Source organism: Phacochoerus africanus, chromosome 1, assembly GCF_016906955.1.
Source record: "Phacochoerus africanus isolate WHEZ1 chromosome 1, ROS_Pafr_v1, whole genome shotgun sequence".
NCBI classification, from domain to species: Eukaryota; Metazoa; Chordata; class Mammalia; order Artiodactyla; family Suidae; genus Phacochoerus; species Phacochoerus africanus.
Window position 1 is genome coordinate 155059024 of NC_062544.1, and position 20092 is coordinate 155079115.

General features: G+C 38.1%; 2 protein-coding genes across 5 annotated transcripts in view; one reads left to right on the forward strand and one right to left on the reverse strand.

Annotated features, from left to right (window-relative positions):
- The window catches only part of TOPBP1 (DNA topoisomerase II binding protein 1), an 84443-nt gene that overhangs the window by 28468 nt on the left and 35883 nt on the right, over positions 1 to 20092 (reverse strand). For all 4 annotated transcript variants that reach the window (XM_047782833.1, XM_047782832.1, XM_047782834.1 and 1 more), the window contains 2 exons: positions 3981 to 4154; positions 3781 to 3890 (listed from right to left, as the gene is read on the reverse strand). In XM_047782833.1, coding sequence (XP_047638789.1) covers positions 3781 to 3890; positions 3981 to 4154 — 284 coding nt within the window. The remainder of the gene's footprint in view (positions 1 to 3780; positions 3891 to 3980; positions 4155 to 20092) is intronic.
- Positions 4944 to 8603, forward strand: LOC125137830 (profilin-1-like). Its single transcript, XM_047798923.1, has 2 exons — positions 4944 to 4966; positions 8126 to 8603. Exons 1-2 carry the CDS (start codon positions 4944 to 4946, stop codon positions 8601 to 8603), a joined length of 501 nt encoding a protein of 166 aa, XP_047654879.1.

Genomic DNA, 20092 nt, shown 5'->3' on the forward strand with positions numbered 1-20092 from the left:
TTTTATATGTATATCTCTAGGAATATAAATGCAGAGAGATATCTGAAGGATAGTCTTTAAAATATTACTTTCTTTTCTGAATTTTAAATTTCCTCTTTTATAATATCACCTTATGGTAACAATAAAGATATTTTCAGGTTAATGAAATGGCAAAGCATTCAATCCGTCCTCCAGTTATTGGCAGTCACTGTTCATTGTACATTTGCTCTGTGCTCCACAGACTATGTATTCCACATAGCATTATTTCATCCATTCCTCCCAACAATCCTAGAACATTGGTATTATTTTATACACTTAACAGATAAGAAACCTGAAGGGCATGGTTAAAGTCACATGTTCAAGGATATTAAGTAAGTGGTAGAGCCAGTTTTGACTTTAAAACTCACTTTTAGCTATTATACTGTGCTCCTGATTTCTTCCCATTTAACATTTTCTTGACCTAGGAAAATAATCTAAAAAAGTAAATTATGTCATTCTTCAAAAGATCTTTTTGGGAGTTCCCATCGTGGTGCAGCGGAAACGAATCCGACTAGGAACCATGCGGGTTTGATCCCTGGCCTCGATCAATGGGTTAAGGATCCAGCGTTGCTGTGAGATGTGGTGTAGGTCGCAGACACAGCTTGGATCTGGTGTTGCTGTGGCTATGGTGTAGGCTGGCGGCTACAGCTCCTATTCGACCCCTAGACTGGAACCTCCATGTGCTGCGGGTGCGGCCCTATAAAGACAGAAAAAAAAAAAAAAAAAGATCTTTTATAACTACTCAACTCTTGCCTTGCTGTACACAAGCTGCAGTAGGTAATAGGTAAACAAATTGCTGGGTTCCAATGAAACTTTACTTACAAAAACAGATGGCTGTCCTGCCCAATCCTTCATCTAGATTAGTGCTTTCAGCAAAACTGCTAACTTTAGGAACTACTTTGGAAATTGGTGGAGTGATTTCATTATTAGAATAATATATGTTTGTATGCTGGCTGTGCTACTAGCATTTAGGGATGCCAGAAATTCTGTCATAACAGTCATAACAAACAATTATCCCTACATGATTTCTCAATGTCCTGACAAATTCTTATCAGTTAAAAAAAAGTTCTAATTAGATGAGTCTAGAACCTGTTTTACATATAAAGACAGTTTATATGTTTTGCAGTTTTAAGATACACTAATATACCAGACAAGCAACTACTGAGTAATTGATGGAAGACTGCCCTTTGCTTACTTTGAAACTTTGCTAATAACTCTTGGTGAAGTCATATTACCAACAGAAATGCCGCTCATGGTATCTGAGTCTCCATATCTGTTTCAGATCTTTTTTTTTTTTTTTGTCTTTTCGCCTTTTCTAGGGCTGCTCCTGCGGGATATGGAGGCTCCCAGGCTAGGGGTCTACTCAGAGCTGTAGCGGCCAGCCTAGGCCAGAGCCACAGCAACACGGGATCCGAGCCTCGTCTGCAACCTACACCACAGCTCACGGCAATGCCGGATCGTTAACCCACTGAGCAAGGCCAGGGATCGAACCCGCGATCTCATGGTTCCTAGTCGGATTCGTTAACCGCTGCACCACGACGGGAACTCCATCTGCTTCAGATCTATAGCTGAATCATTTGAAGTGATCTTACAGATGTATGTAAAAATATAAGTACTCCATTTCCATCTAATGTTGTCAGGCATAGGCATTTACATACTAAATATACATTCTATCATTATTATCTTTTACTGACTTACATTATTTTTTACATTATAAAAGTTGAAAAATTAATGAAATCCATTTCAGTAGAAGGAATGTTTTATAAATATTTGTAATAAAAAGGGAATGTCATGTTGATGTCTGGTCTAAAAGCTTAACTGTCAGCAGGTGGAGGCAGTATCAATGATCTCTTCAGAAAGGATGTCCTAGTCCTAACTTATGGAAGGGAACATCAGGGACATCTTCACTTGAAAACTGACTACTCTATGAACACATACATACTATAACTTCTGCATATTAAGAGTTCTTGGAGTTCCTGTTGTGGTGCAGAGGAAATGAATCCAACTAGTATCCATGAGGATCAGGGCTTGATCTCTAGCCTCACTCAGTGGGTCGGGGATCCGGCACTGCCATGAGCCGTGGTAGAGGTCACAGATGCCACTTGGATCTGGCATTGCTGTGGCTATGGTATAGGCCAGCAGCTATAGCTGTGATTGGACCCCGAGCCTGGGAACTTCCATATGCCCCAAGTGTGGCCCTAAAAAGCAAAAAAAAGAGTTCTTCCCTCTCATTCATTACCAACTCTGAGAAATCCACTTTAGGAATACATTTAATGCAAACTTTAATGCAACTGACCAGCTAAATCTTATTCAGGACTTTCAGCAATATATTTTATTTTTTCATACTGAGAGGACTGGCATTTTATTTTAAACTTTATAAAAACACAAGTCCTATATGGTCCCTTTAAATCTTACATCAAGTCCACATCCAAACAACACTCAAGGAAGCATTAAATTCTGCTAAATATGTATATTCTTACAGGGCTACTGTGAGGATAAAATGAGATAATACTTGCATTATATATACTAAGTGATCAGCAACTGGTAATAGGTAATATAAATATAATAGCAGATAATTATAATATTAGACAATTATTATAGAATAGATCTGTAGTTTAGACAATACAAATAAGTTATAAGAAGAAAGCTTCACTATTCTACAATAGATGAATTAACCACTAAATACTTATAACTATTGCAGATTTATTTTATTTTTACATTCTACTGATCTAATTTCTTTTCAAATAGAAAGATAACTGAAATAAGACTGACCAAAGGGAAAGATAAATCTAATCATATTCCTCAAACTGTTAGTTACTTGTAAAACTATCATTATGCTATCTATGAATGGCTGAAAACAAGTGATCAAGGGAGCTAACACCACAGACAATGGAGGAGCACAATCAACTCAGGATTGGATAGACAAGGGTCTCTCAATCCCTGAAACTGAATCCACTTGTGCTAGAGACCTGTCTCTAGTTTGGCTGTCAGGTTGAGAGTGGATCTGATAATCTATGCCTCCAAAGTAGTAAAAATGATAGAAATTAAAACAAAAAAGACAAAAAAAAAAGTTTCCATCATGGCTCAGTGGTTAATGAACCCTACCAGCATCCATGAGGATGTGGGTTTGAGGTCTGATCCCTGGCCCTGCTCAGTGGGTTAAGGATCTGGTGTTGCCATGAGCCGTGGTGTAGTTCACAGATGCAGCTCAGATCCAGCACTTCTGTGGCCCTGGCGTAGGCTGGTGGCTACAGCTCTGATTCGACTCCTAGCCTGGGAACTTCCATATGCCGCTGGTATGGCCCTAAAAGACAACAACAACAAAAATCCTTAAAAAAGACCATTTTAACTCAGGAGTGCTGCAGTACTTGCCACTACTCACACTAAGAAAATCACTATGGTAAAAACATGCTTAATCTCAGACCTAAATGTATTACTAGACTATATAAACTCCTTGAAGACAAGGATCTTTCTAGATTGTCCTCATTCATGGGTCCCAAGTTTCTAGAACAGTGAATGGCACAACATAGGTTCTCACATATTTATTAATATACCCTAAAAAGACACATATAAGAGTGAATTGATATGGGAGACGGTATTTTAAAAAGATGCGGTAAATTAAAAGTCAATTGGAGAGATTCTATAGATATAACCAACTGAAAAGCAAAATAACTTTTTTTTTTTCGTAGATGCTCACAATAGTTTAAGGTTCCCCATAAATTTAAGGCCATATAACCACCAAACAGAAAGATGTGCAACTACCTGTAGTCTGCTCCTAGAGAGGCTGCAATCCCATTTAGTTCACTCTGCTTCTTGCTGAGTTTTTTACTAACATAGACTACTACCTTGTGAAGTGGTTTTGGAGCTTCTTCCTGCCCATGGAAAATAAAAGAAACAAATCAACTATTATCACTTTAAAGGTTTTGTGTAAAACTTACTTGTAATTAGAAATTTAATTCTACCTTTTCTGATTGGGCATCCTTCAGCTGAGGGCTGGCAGAAAGAGCAACAGCATTTCGAGAGCTATTTGCCAAAGCAAGTTTCAAGTTTCTGACAATGACTTCTGAGAGTGGTGTACTCAGTTTCCTTTTCTGCTGGCTGGGACCTCCTGGAGTTTGTAAGACTGCAAGTGCATCCTGCACATATAGAGGGGGAGAAGGGAAGAAAGGAAAAGGAGGAGAAAAGGAAAGAGAAAGAAGAGGGGAGAGAAGGGAAATGAGAAATAGAATAAGAGGGGGAAAAAAGAGGTAAAGAGAAAAGGGGAATAATTCTCAATATTAACTGGATTATAGCTTTAACCCCCTCCAGCTTTCCTCCAAACTACACCAAAAGAACGAAATATTACCTGAATCTATACACAATGAAGAAAAAAAAATTTCATAGTGTCCAGCAAAATGGCTCAAAGAGACTAACAAGCTTAACACTTTCAGCAGCATTTACCATATTTGCTTGATCTTATAGTTGAAGTTGCAGTTAAAATACCAAAAAACCCCAAACAAACAAGCAAACAAACAAACAAAAAAACACAGAGGGAAACAAGCAAGCAAGGATGAATTAAAAAAAAAGACATCAACTACAAGAAATATTAAAAAGTCAGAATGAGCTGAGAACTGTGAAAAATCTTCAAAGGCACAAATTTTATTCCTATTCCCAGGCCACTCTCAAGTCCCATGTGAGCAGAGGTCACTGCTGTCCAGGACTTGAGCTCATTCTCTTTCCCAGCTGTATAGTCTCCCATGTATATACAGCAGAAGGTATTTAACCAGTACTCACTGATGAATTATTATAACAATCTTTTTCCCATATAACAATGCAGTGAATAACCTTATACACACATTTTGCACATGCAAAAGTAAAGGGAAAATTTAAACAAGATGTATGCACCCACATTGACATTTTCATAAGCAAAAGCATTAATGTTTCCCATGCTTGACAGCACAGTGGTCAAGTAAACAAATTTTTCTTTTTTGCCAATCTGATAGGTTAAAAACATATCTGCATGCTCTTATATGACAAACCTACAGCCAATATAAAGTCAATGGAGAAAAGCTGAAAGCCTTCCTGCTAAAATCTCGAACAAGAAAAGAATGCCCATCCTCACCACTTTTATTCAACAAAGTATTGGAAGTTCTAGCTACAGCAATCAGACAAAAAAAAAAAGTATCTAAATTGGAAAAGAAGAGGTATAACTGTCACCATATGCAGATGACATGATATTATATATAGAAAACCTTAAGGACTCCACACAAAAACTATTCCAACTGATCGACAAGTTCAGCAAAGTAGCAGGATATAAGATTAACATTCAGAAATCAGCTGCATTTCTGTACACTAACAATGAAATATTAGAAACAGAATACATAAAAAATACCTTTTAAAATCACACCCCAGGGGAGTTCCTGTTGTGGCGCAGCAGAAAAGAATCTGACTAGGAACCATGAGGTTGCAGGTTTGATCTCCGGCCTCACTCAGTGAGTTAAGGATCCAGCGTTGCCATGAGCTGTGGTGTAGGTTGCAGGCACAGCTCGGATCTGGCATTGCTCTGGCTGTGGTGTAGGCCAGCAGGTGTAACTCCGATTAGATTCCTAGCCTGGGAACCTCCATATGCTGTGGGTGCAGCCCTAAAAAGGACAAAAGATAAAAAAGTAGAAAATAAAAAATAAAATTGCACCCCCCAAAATTAAATACCTAGGAATCAACTTGACCAAGGAGGTGAAAGACTTATACACTGGGAACTATAAGGCACTAATCAAGGAAACTGAAGAAGATTTAAAGAAATAGAAAGATATCCTATTGGAAGAATGGGATTGGAAGAATTAACATCATTAAAATGGCCATACTATCCAAAGCAATATATAGATTTAATTCAATCTCTATCAAGTTACCCATAACATTTTCCACAGAACCAGAACAAACAATCAACATTTATAGGGAACCATACAAGACCCAGAACTGTTAAAACCATCCTGAAGAAAAAACAACAAAGCAGGAGGCATCACTCTCCTAAACTTCAGACAACATTACAAAGCTATGCTAATCAAGACAGTGTGGTACTGGCACAAAAAAAGACATATGGATCAATGGAACAGAATAGAGACCTCAGGGAGTTCCCGTCGTGGCGCAGTGGTTAATGAATCTGACTAGGAACCATGAGGTTGTGGGTTCGGTCCCTGCCCTTGCTCAGTGGGTTAACGATCCGGCATTGCCGTGAGCTGTGGTGTAGGTTGCAGACGCGGCTCGGATCCCGCGTTGCTGTGGCTCTGGTGTAGGCCGGTGGCTACAGCTCCAATTGGACCCCTAGCCTGGGAACCTCCATATGCCGCAGGAGCAGCCCAAGAAATAGCAAAAAGCCAAAAAGCCAAAAAAAAAAAAAAGAATAGAGACCTCAGAAATAAATTAAAACACCTACAGTCAATTTAATCTTTGACAAAGGAGGCAAGAATATAAAATAGGAAAAAGACAGTCTCTTCAGTAAGTGGTGCTTGGAAAACTGGACAGCCACATGTAAATCAATGAAACTAGAACAGACTCTCACACATGCACAAAAATGAACTCAGAATGTTGCTTAAAGACTTAAATGTAAGACAAGACACCATAAAACTCTTAGAAGAGAACATAGGCAAAATTATCTCTGACATCAACCATACAAACGTTTTCCTAGGTCAGTCTCCTAAGGCAAGAGAAATAAAAAAAAAATAAACCAATGGGACCTAATCAAATTTATAAGCTTTTGCACAGCAAAGGAAACCACTAAAAAAAAAAAAAAAAAAAAAAAAGACAACCTGCGGAATGGGAGAAAATGCTTGCAAATGATGCAACTGACAAGGGTTTAATCCCCAAATATATAAATAACTCATACAACTCAACAGCAAAAAATAAATAAATAATAATAATCCGATTGAAAAATGGGCAAAAGACCTAAATAGGTATTTCTCCAAAGAAGACATACAGATGGGCAACAGGCACATGAGAAAATGCTCAACATCACTAATTATTAGACAAATGCAAACCAAAACTTCAGTGAGGTACCACCTCACACCAGTTGGAGGGTGTGGAGAAAAGGGTTCCCTCCTACAGTGTTGATGGGAATGTAAATTGGTACAATCACTATGGGAAACAGTATGGTGGTTCCTCAGAAAACTAAATATAGAAGAACTAACATATGATCTATCAATCCCACTTGTGGGCATATTTCTGGACAAACTTTCGTCCAAAAAGATTCACTCATATGTTCACTGCAGCATTATTCACAATAGCCAAGATATGGAAACAACCTAAATGTCTATCAACAGGTGAAGGGATTAAGAAGATGTGGTATATATACACAAAGGAATACTATTCAGCCATAAAAGGAAACAAAATAATGCCATTTGCAGCAACATGGATGGAACTAGAGACTCTAATACTAAGTGAAATAAGTCAGAAAGAGAAAGAAAAATACCAAATATCACTTAAATCTGGAATCTAATATACAGCACAAATGAATCTACCTACAGAAAAGAAACAAACTCATGGGCTTGGAGAACAGACTTGTGGCTGCCAAGTGGAGGAAGTAGGATGGATTGGGAGTTTGGGATTAGTAGATGCAAACTATTACATTTTGAATGGATAAGCAATGAGGTCCTGCTATATAGTATAGGAAACTATATACAATCATTTGTAATTGAACATGATAGAAGATAATATGAGAAAAAGAATATGTGTGTGTGTGTGTGTGTGTGTGTGTGTGTGTGTGTGTGTGTGTGTGTATGACTGGACCACTTTGCTGTAAAGCAGAAATTGACAAAACACTGTAAATCAACTATAATTTCTAAAAAAGAAAGAAAAAAACCTATCTGCATGCTTTAATTTTTCATCCTTATACTGAATGAAATTAAACATCTTCATGCACATATAATATTTCCATTATTTTTGTGACCACTAGCTCTTCCTATCCTTTGTTCACTTTCCCACTGAGTTATTAGTCTTTTAAAAATACTCACTTGCATGAATGTATTTATATAAACTTTTATATATACACATACATATACATACACACACACACACATATATATGCATGGTGTATGCCCCAAGCTCTCTACCGTCTCCTCCTGCCAGTCTGAGGCAGCCTAAGCCCAGCACGTGGCCCCAGCAGCAGCCCCAGTAGCAGAACTGTGGTTAGGTGGAATGCCTACATCAATAACCTCATGGCAGATGAGACCTGTCAGGACATGGTCATTGTGGGCTATAAAGATTCACCCTCCATCTGGGCCTCCATCCCAGGGGAAAAAAAAAAAACCTTCATCAACATCACGTCAGCTGAGGTTGGTGTCCTGGTCGGTAAAGACTGGTCAAGTTTTTTTGTGCATGGGCTAATGCTTGGGGGCCAGAAATGTTCTCCGATCTGGGACTCACTGCTGAAGGAAGGGGAATTTACCATGGATCTTCCTACCAAGAGCACTGGCTCAGCCCCCACCTTCAATATGACTGTCACCATGACTGCCAAGATGCTAGTCTTGCTGATGGGGAAGGAAGGTGTCCAAGGCGGTATAATCAACAAGAAATATTATGAAATGGCCTCCCACCTGTGGCATTCCCAGTACTGACCTCACCTGTCCCTTCCCCTTCATCACTGCCCACTGCTTCTGCACCCCTCTCCTTTCCCTCCCCAACACATACACCATTTTTATTTTTTGGGCCATTACCCCACACCCTTATTGCTGCCAAAACCACATGGGTTGGGGGGCCAGGGCTGGATGGACAGACACCTCCCCCAACCTATATCCCCTTCCTGAGTATGGTTAGAAAACTGTTTTGGGGGGCTTTTTTTTTCCTGAATAAAAAAAAGATTCTATTAAATACACACACACACCCCCACTATGACATACACATATTTGCTCCCAATTTGTCATTTGTCAAATTTTGGCTATGGAGAATTTTTTTAAAACAAATACTTTTTACTGCACATTTATAAAATCTACATAGTTGAATACAGGGAATTTTTAATGCTGTCAAATTTATACAAATATTTCATTTATTAAAAGGTCTCTCATGACCTGTTCTAATATTTTTAAGCCCTCATTTCTTATATTTAAATATCTGACTCTCTGAAATTCATTCTTAGCTAAGGTTTGAGGTTTCAACCCATTTGTTTTCTCAGACAGCTTCTACCTACGGGGTATAACCTTTTGTACAGATTTGATTATTCATGTGACAATAACACACTGCTTCAATTACTGCAGCTTTATGCCTTAACAATTAGAAGAGCTAGTGCCTATGCTTAATTATTCTTTTCAAATTTTTATATTGTTTCTGGATCTATATTATCTTTTTAGATCTTTATGATGTTTAAACTTTTTTTTTGAGAACATGGTAAGTCTTTCTATTTGCTAATGATTTTTTTTTTAATTTCTCTTTGCATTCAAAAGATTCTTCATATGCCAAAGAAATCAGAGCTCCCACACCACATCTACCCACCTTCTGCACCTGTGCCATGAACACTGCTTCCCTTCTGGTATTTTAGTCCACTGAAACACCAGATTCCCTCTCACCAATTCTCCCCTGTCATCCACATCATCTACTGGATCCATCATGCTGGCATACAGTTATTTCTTCCACCTCAAAACAAAACAACTTTTTTTTTTTATCATGCTTTGCCCTAAAGCTAGTACCCCATTCCTTGGTTCCCTTTTACAGCAGACTCCTCAAACATCCTCATATTTCCATATGAACCCACTAACTTCCACCTCCACAATGTTAACATTGTGACATTGCGGTCAATTTTCTGTTTTCACCTTTCTTGACCTTCCAGCAGCATCTGACACAGTTAATCACTCCTTTCTCAATACTTTCTTACTTGGCCTCTAAGATAATCTATAGGCTTTCTCTTTCCTCACTGGTGGGGTCTCAGTTGTTTTCTCCTCTAAATGTGAGCCTCTCTGGGTGTTGTTCCCTGGACCTCTTCTCTTTTCTTCTGCTCTCTTGGCATCTCTTCCCATGTGGCTTTAAATGTTACCTACAAACTCAGACCTCCAAATTTCTTTCTTGAGCCCAGACCATTCACCAGTCCGCAAACTTCAGGCTTTATGTATAACTGCCTATGTGACAAAAGTACTTGGATATCTAACAGGCATCTCCAACTTTATGTGTCCAAAATACGAATGCTTGGTCTTTAGGCTTCAATCCTAACAAGTTCTATTAAACTCAGTTAATCAGCAGCTCCACTCTGATCTGTCAGACCAAAAATTTGAAAAAGAAGCCAAGTGCTAAACACTTAAAAACTCACCATTTATGAGGGAAAATTGACTGAGAATGATCAATATCTAGATATATCCATGTAAAACTGTAAGGCTTTAAAGACAGAAGTCCACACAGCTTTCAGGCAAAAAAGATGAAATAACTTACAGAGACAACATAATTAAATTGGCATCAAAATTTTCAAAAACAATACATATAAAAGCAAACTAGCAGTAGAGCAGCATTTTTAGGAAACTCAGGGAAAAAAACCAAAAAATGAAAACTAAGAATAGTACATCCAAACAGTCTGTTAAAGAAGCAAGCTTTTAGAAATACTGTTCACACGTGTCCTTCCTAAGAAATCTACCAGAGGATGAACTACATTCTACCAGAAGATGACAGGCGAAAAATAGATGACAGGGAAGATGACAACGTTAAGATTAAAACAAGGGTGAGGAGTTCCCAGTGTGGCACAGTGGGTAAAGAGTCTGACTTTAGCAGCTTGTGTCACTGTGGAGGGGCAGGTTTGATCTCTGGCCTGGCACAGTAGGTTAAGGGATCTGGTGTTGCCACAGCTATGGCTAGAATTCAATACCTGGTCAGGTAATTCCATATTCTGTGGGTGTGGCCATAAAAAAGGTAATAAAATCAAAAAAAGATAAAAGCAACAGGGTGAGGTCCATGGGTTGAAGAATAAAAGGCAGGAACAGAGTAAGGTTGGAAAAGGTCACTGACTGTACAGAAGCAATAAGCAGGGGTCAAGACCTAATTTAAAACTGACATATATAAAAGGTTAAGGAAGAAGGGGGATTAAAGCACTATAAGAAATATTAATACAAAGGTAACCATGACAATTAAACTCTTTCCTAGATAGCAAAAGGAAAAAAATCTCAAAACAGACATGATAAGGGACAAAACATAATAAACATACATAAAACATAATCACAAAGTAATTACAATACAGGGCAGACCTAAGACCAAATATAAGTTGTATTAACTATTTGAACAGGCTTGAGTTCCCATTGAGGCTCACTGGGTTAAGGATTCAACACTATCTCTGTGAAGATGTGGATTCAATTCCTGGCGTTGCTCAGTGGGTTAAGGATCCAGCATTGCTGCAAGCTACATCATAGGTTGCAGATGCAGCTTGGATCCAGTGTTGCTATGGCTGTGGTGTAGGCTTTAACTACAGCTCCGATGTGCCCCCAGCCGAGGAACTACCATACGCTGCAGGTGCGACTATTAAAAAAAAAAAAAATACATGAATGGGCTTAACTTGCTTAATTGAAAGAAAAATTTTCAAAATAGCTCAAAAAGCAAAGCTCAACTCTGTGCTGTATACAGGAAATCTACTTTAAAACAAAGCAATACAAAAAGGCTAAAATTGAAGTAATGCACAGATTTATAAGGGATATAAAAACAGTAAGAGAGTAAGGATTGAAATCCTGACACCGAAGTAGACTTCAAGTCAAAAAAAAAAAAAATGAAATAAGACAAAGGACACATTCCAATATACATAACAGTTATGGATATCTATGCTCTAAGACAACAATGATCTACTTAAAACAAAATCTGGAGTTTCTGTTGTGGTTCAGCAGTAACAAACCCAGCTAGTATTCACAAAGACTCAGGTTCGATCCCTGGCGCCTTGCTTAGTGGGTTGGGAATCTGGTGTTGCTGTGAGCTGTGGTGTAGGTTGCAGATCCAAGCAGTAGCTTGGATCCCACACTGCTGTGGCTGTGGCATATGCCAGCAGCTGCAGCTCCAATTCGACCCCTAGCCTGGGAACTTTCATAAAGCTGCATCTACAGCCCTAAAAAAAGCAAAAAGAAAAAAACCCAACCAACCACACAAAAAACCCCTCACATCGGAGGCAAAAAGAAATAGAAACACACTAATATTAGGAAACCTGAAAATGCCATGTAAGAGGGGTTAGATGAACAAAATATAAGAAAGGATATAAAAGATCTAAACAACATAATCAGTAATTCAGACCCTTTATAGAGAGAAAACCCTGAGAATGTATCTTATTATCAAGACATTTTCTCAAAAATCAAGGAATAGTCTCGAAAAACTGATCATACATCAGGGTAAAAAGAAAAGATCAGTAAACTCTGTGAAGTACTATAAACAAGTCTGATCACACGAAAATAAAACTAGACAAAATGAAAAAATGAAATCCTTCCATCTGGAAATTAATGAAAACTCTACATACATTACCTGAATAAAGAGTATATAAGTATCCCTTGTACTATTTTTATTTTGCAGAGAGTACAAGTTAGAAATTATTTCCAAATAAAATATTTTTAAAAATAATACCTCTTGGGAGAACAAGATTAATATGGTGGAATAGAAGGACTGTAGCTCACTTTCTCTCATAAAAAATAACAAAATTATAACCAAATGCTGAACAACCTTCAACCAAATGGACAGGAAACTTTCAAAAAGATATCCTACTCCAGAAGACAAAGAGGGAGGCCACAACAAGAGGTAGAAGGTGTGATTATGCAATATAAGCAACCCCATACCTTCCGGGTGGGAAGCCCCACAGACTAGAAAGTAACAGTACCATAGTGACTCACCTACAAGAGTAAGAGTTCTGAGCCCCACATCAGGTCCCCAACACCTGGGGATCTGGCACTGGAAGAAAGAGCTCCCAGAGGATCTGGCATTGAAGGCCAGTTGGGGCTTGTGTGCAGGAGCTCCAGGGATTGGGGGAAATGGAGACCCCATTCTTGAAAGGCACACACAGACTTTTGTGTGCACTGGGTCCCAGGGCAAAGCAGAGGCTCCATGGGAATCTGGGTTGGAACTGACTGCAGTTCTTGGAGGATCTCCTGGGAAAACAGGGGGTGACTGTGGCTTGTTGTGGGGAAAGGACATTGGAAGCAAAGCTCTCAGGAATATTCATCAGCATGTGTTCCTCTGGAGGTGCCATTTTGGGAAAGTCTGGCCCCACGCATCGGCACTAAGAAGCCGCAGGCCAAACAATAACCCAGGTGCAGAGACGAAGCTTCACCCACCAGAGGGACAGGAATCAGCCCCACCTACCAGTGGGCAGGCACCAGTCCCTCCCATCAGGAAGCCTATAGCAAGCTCCATACCAACTTCAGCCACAAGTGGGGCAGACATTAGCAGTAAGAGAGGCTACAACTCTATTGTCTGCAAAAAGGAGACCACACCAAAAACCTATAAAAATGAAAAGGCATAGAACTATCACTCAGATAAGGGAGCAAGAAAAACCCCAGAAAAACAGCTAAGTGATCTGCAGATTATCAGCATCCAGGAAAAATACTTTAGACTAATGATGCTGAAGATGATACAAGACACTGGAAATAAACTGGAGGCAAAGACTGATAATGTAGAGCCAACACTGAGCAAAGAAATACAAGATTTAAAACTTAAGCAAACAGATGCAAAATACAGTAACTGAAACAAAAAATTCATTAGAAGCAGCCAACATCAGAATACAGGAGGCAGAAGAACAAGTAAGCAAGGTGGAGGACAGATTAGTGGAAATCACTGATGTGGAAAAGAAAAGAGAAAAAAGATTGAAAAGAACTGAAGACAGTCTCAGAGAACTCTGGGACAATGGTGAACGCACCAACATCCATATTATAGGGGTACCAGAAAGAGAAAAGAGAGACAAAGGGACAGAAAAAATATTCGAAGAGATAATAGCCAAAAACTTACCTAACATGGGAAAGGAACCACTCACTGAAATCCAAGAAGCACAATGAGTACTGTATAAAGTAAATCCAAGGAGGTACACCCTGAGACAGATATTAACCAACTGACCAAAATTAAAGCCAAAGAGAAAATACTAAAAGCAGCTAGGGAAAAGAAAGAAATAACATACAAGGGAACCCTGGTAAGGTTATCAGGTGCTTTTTCAGCAGAAACTGCATGCCAGAAGGGAGCAGCATGATATACTTAAAGTGATGAAAGGAAAAAACTTCAATCAAGATTACTTTATCCAGCAAGGCTATCATTCAGATTTGAAGGAGAAATCAAAAGCCTTACAGATAAGCAAAAGCTAAGAGAATTCAGGACCACTAGACCAGCTTTATAACAAATACTAAAGGAACTTCTCTAGGCAGAAAAGGCCACAACTAGAAACAAAAATACCACAAATGACAAGGCTCACCAGTAAAGGCATATATACAGTAAAGGTAGGAAATCATCCACACATAAATATGCAACCAAAATCAGAAATCATGAGAAAAGGAGGGTACAAATGCAGGACACTGGAGATGCACTTGCAATTAAGAGACCAACAACTTAAAACAATCTTGTATATCTATATAGACTCCTATACCAAAACTTCAGGGTAACTGCAAACCAAAAAATCTACAATTGATACAAATATAAGTAAGAAAAATCAACTCAAATACAACACTAAACATAGTCATCAAACCACAAGAGGAGAGAACAAGAGAAGAAGGAAAGAAAAAAGGGCAACAAAAACTAATCCAAAACAGTTAATAAAATGGTAATAAGAACATACATATCAATAATTACCTTAAATGTAAATGGACTAAACGCCCCAAACCAAAAGACACAGACTGGCTGAATGGATACAAAAACAAGTCCATATACATACTGTCTTCAAGAGATCCACTTCACTTCTAGGGACACATATTAACTGAAAGTGAGAAGATGGAAGAAAATATTCCATGCAAAGAGGAATCAAAAGAAAGCTGGAGTAGCAATACTCATAACAGACAAAATAGACCTTAAAACAAAGAATATTACAATAGACAAAGAAGGACAGTACAGGAGTTCAAGTCATTGCTCAGTGGTTAATGAATCTGACTAGGAACCATGAAGTTGCAGGTTTGATCCCTGGCGTCACTCAGTGGGTTAAGGATCCTGCGTTGCTGTGACTCTGGCATAGGCCAGTAGCTACAGCTCCAATTAGACCCCTAGCTGGGAACCTCTATATGCCACAGGTGAGGCCCTAGAAAAAGACAGAAAAAGAAAAATAGAAAGGACAGTACATAATGATCAAAGGACCAATCCACGAAGAAGATACAGCAATTGTAAATATATATGCACCCAACATAGGGTCACCTCAATATATAAGGCAACTGCTAACAACCTTAAAAGGAGAAATTGACAACAACACAATAATTGCAGGGGACTGTAACACCCCACTTACAGCAATGGACAGATCATCCAGATAGAAAATCAACAAGGAAACACAGGCCCTAAAAGAAGCATTTGACCAGATGGACTCTACAGAAATTTATAGGACATTCCAACCCAAAACAGCAGAATACACATTCTTCTCAAGTGCACATGGAACATTCTCTAGGATTGATCATATTCTGGGCCACAAATCAAGCCTCAGTAACTTTAAGAAAACTGAAATCATATCAAGCATCTTTTCCAACCACAACGGTATACGACTGGAAATCAACAAGAAAAAACTTCCAAAAACACCAACATGTGGAGACTAAACAAATGCTACTAAACAAGTAATGGATCACTGAAGAAATCAAAGAGGAAATTAAAAACTACCTAGAAGCAAATGACAACAAAGATACACTCCAAAACCTTTGGGATGCAGCAAAAGCAGTTCTAAGAAGGAAGTTTATAGCAATACAAACCTATCTCAGGACACAGTTGAAAAAGCTCAAATAAACAACCTAACTTTACTCCTAAAGCAACTAGAGAGAGAACAGACAAAACCCAAAGTTAGCGGAAGGAAAGAAATCACAAATATCCGAACAGAAATCGATGAAACAGAAATGAAGAAAACCACAGACTAGATCAATGAAACAAAAAGATGGTTCTTTGAAAAGAACAACAAAATTGATAAACCCTTAGCCAGACTTACCAACAACAACAAAAAAAGAGGACTCAAATCAACAAAATTACAAATAAAAAAGGAGAAGTTACAACAGACATCACAGAAATACAAAGGATCATAAGAGCAACTACAAGCAACCATAAGCCAATAAAATGGACGACCTGGAAGAAATGGACAAATTCTTAGAAAAGCACAATCTTCCAAGACTAAACCAAGACAAAATGGTAAAGAAGAACAGACCAACCACAAGTACTGAAATTGAAACTGTGATTAAAAAACTTCCAACAAACCAAAGTCCAGGACCAGATGGCTTCACAGGTGAATTCTATCAAACATCTAGAGAAGAGCTAACACCTATCCTTCTGAAACAATTTCCAAAAACTGCAGAGGAAGGAACACTTCCAAACTCATTCTATGAGACTACCATCACCTTGATACCAAAACCAGACAATACCACAAAAAAAAAAGAAAAAGAAAGAAAATTATAATGAACATAGACGCAAAAATCCTCAACGAAATACTAGCAAACTGAATCCAACGATACAGTAAAAGCATTGTACACCATGATCAAGTGGGATTTATCCCAGGGATGCAAGGATTTTTCAATATCCACAAATCAGTGTGATACACCCCATTAACACACTGAAGAATAAAAAACATCTGATCCTCTCAATAGATGTAGAAAAAGCACTGACAAAATCCAACACCCATTTCTGATAAAAACCCTCGAGAAAGTGGGCATAGTGGGAACCTATCTCAACATAATAAAGGCCATATATGACAAACCCAGAGTTAACATCATTCTCAATGGTGAAAAGATGAAAGAATTCACACTAAGATCAGGACCAAGACAAGGATGTCTGCTCTGGCCGCTTCTATTCAGCATAGTTTTGGAAGTCCTAGCCATGGCAATCAGAGAAAAAAAGAAATAAAAGGAGTCCAAATTGGAAAGGAAGAAGTAACACTATCACTGTCTGCAGATGACATATTATACCTAGAAAATCCTAAAAATGCTACCAGAAGACTGTTAGAGATCATCAATGAATTTGGCAGGATACAAAATTAATACATAGAAATCAACTGCATTTCTATATACTAACAATGAAAGATCAGAAAGAGAAATTACAGAAACAATCCCATTTACCACTCCATCAAAAAGAACAAAATACTTAGGAATAAACCTACCTAAAGAGACAAAAGATCTGTACTCTAAAAACTCTGTACTCTAAGACTCTGATGAAAGAAATCAAAGATGACACTAACGGATGGAAAGACATACCACACTTGGATTGTAAGAACCAATATTATCACAAAGACTATACTACCTAAGGCAATCTACAGATTCAATGCAACCCCTATCAAATTACCAATGGCATTTTTCACAGAACTTGAACAAAATATTTTAAAGTTTGTTTGAAGCACAAAAGACCCAGAAGAGCCAAAGCCATCCCGAGAAAGAAAAATGGAGCTGGAAGCATCAGGCTCTCTGACTTCAGACTATACAACAAAGCTACATCATCAAAACTATATGGTACTGGCACAAAGAAGAAAGATAGATCAGTGTAACCGGATAGAAAGCCCAGAATTAAACCCACACACCTACAGTCAACTAATCCATGACAAAGGAGTCAAGAAAATACAATGGAGAAAAGACAGCCCCTTCAATTAATTGGTGCTGGGAAAACTGGACAGCTACATGTAAAAGAATGAAATTAGAACACTTCCAAACCCCATAAACAAAAATAAACTCAAAATGGATTAAAAACCTAAATATAAGACCAGATACTATGAAACTCTTAGAGGAAAACATCAGCCAAACACTCTCTGACATAAACCACAGCAATATCTTCTCAGATCTACCTCCTAGAGTAATGACAATAAAAACAAAAATAAACAAATGGGACTTCATTTAACTTAAATGTTTCTGCACAGCAAAGGAAACCCTAAACAAAACAAGAAGACAACACACAGAATGGGAGAAAATATTTGCAAATGAATCGACTGACAAGGGATTAATTTCCAAAATTTATAAACACCTTCTGCAGCTCAATACAAAAAAAAAACAACCCCATAGAAAAATGAGCAGAAGATCTAAACAGACAATTCTTCAAAGAAGACATACGGATGGCCAAATAACACATGAAAAGATGTTCAACATCACTCACTATTAGAAAAATGCAAATCAAAACCACCATGAGGTGCCACCTTACACTGGCCAGAATGGCCATCATCAAAAAGTCTACAAACAATAAATGCTGGAGAGGGTGTGGAGAAAAGGGAACCCTATCACACTGTTGGTGGGAATGTAAATAGGTGCAACCACTGTGAAAAACAGTATGGAGATGCCTCAGAAAACTAAAAATAGAACTACCATTTGATCCAGCAATCCCACTCTGGGGCATCTATCCAGAGAAAACCATGACTCAAAAAGATATATGCACTCCAGTGTTCACTGCAGCACTATACACAATAGCCAAGACATGGAAAAAACATAAATGTCTGTCGACAGAGGAGTGGATAAAGATGTGGTACATATACACAATGGAATATTACTCAACCATTAAAATGAACAAAATACCAGCATTTTTAGCAACATGGATGGACCTAGAAATTACCATGCTAAGTGAAGTTAGTCAGTGAGACACCAACATCAAATGCTATCAGTTACATGTGGAATCTAAAAAAAAAGGACACAATGAACTTCTTTGCAGAACAAATACTGACTCACAGACTTTGAAAACTTATGATTTCCAAATGAGACAGGTTGTGGGGTGGGGGGACACGCTGGGGGTTTGGCATGGAAATGCTATAAAATTTAGGTGTGATGATTGTTGTACAACTATAAATGTAACTAAGTAATAAAAAATGCTATAAAAATAAAATAAAAAAAAATAACACCTCTGGCAAGGATGGGCAAACTAGGTGCACAATTCTCTGTCAGTGGGAGTGTAAACTGGTACAACCATTTGGACAGCTTGTCAGTCTCTACTGAAGGTGAAATATGACCTAGCAATTTCACTTCTAGGTATATACCAAAGAGAAATGCATGCACACATATTCTAGGATCATGCACAAGAATGTTCACAGCTGCAGTATTAAGAGCAAAAAACCAGTAACCATCTAAATGCCCATCAACAGTAGACTGAGTGTGTAAATTGTGGTACATCCATACAATGGATTGTTACACAGTAATAGAATCCATGAATTATTAGAGGTTAACAACATGGACAAATCTTCTAAATGAAGGCTGAACAAAAGTAGATAGACTTCCAAAGAACACATGCTATGATTCCACCTATTTAAAAGTGAAAAGTGAGCATAATAAAGCTAGTGTTAGATGTCAGAAGTATTGCCTTTGGAGAGGAAGCAGAGATGGGGAAGGGGCATGAGGAAGGTTCTATAGTATTGGCAATGATCTTTCTGAACATGTATTATGGTTTCCCATCTGTTCACAGTGATGGTTCATTTATTAGCATATTTGGTGTACTTTTCTGATGTGTCAATTAAAAATTAAGTGTAAATAAGGGGTGTTTTTTTACTGTGAGGCCTAACATATGTTCACTTTTGTGATCCATATTGAATCATGGGCCCTTCTGTTTTCAGAGGAAAAATTCAATTTACCATATCACATAATTTGGAGAATCACTGATTATAAGACGAAGTACTATTTTATATGATCAGAGAGAGGAGAGCGAGGGAGAAGGAAAGGGAGAGAGAGACATTGCTAAATAAATTATGACTCTAAACAATGAAACCTTTAAATGTCTTTTGCACCTTCACTGAATCATCAGCTTTTAATTGCAAGGTATCTAAAGAATGGTCTCAATGACTTGAAATATTTCTGTATTTTCTTGCCTCCTAAAATTATTCCATTTACTATTCAAAGAGTCTACGTGTTAGGAAACCTAGAAAACATTTAGATACGCTCCATGATTTTACAGATGGAGATAATGAAACCCAAAGAGGCTAACTTGCCTTAAAAGGCTGCATGAGGCAAAGAAGAGGCTTGATTCTAGATTGTGAAACTATGTTAATCACAGGACA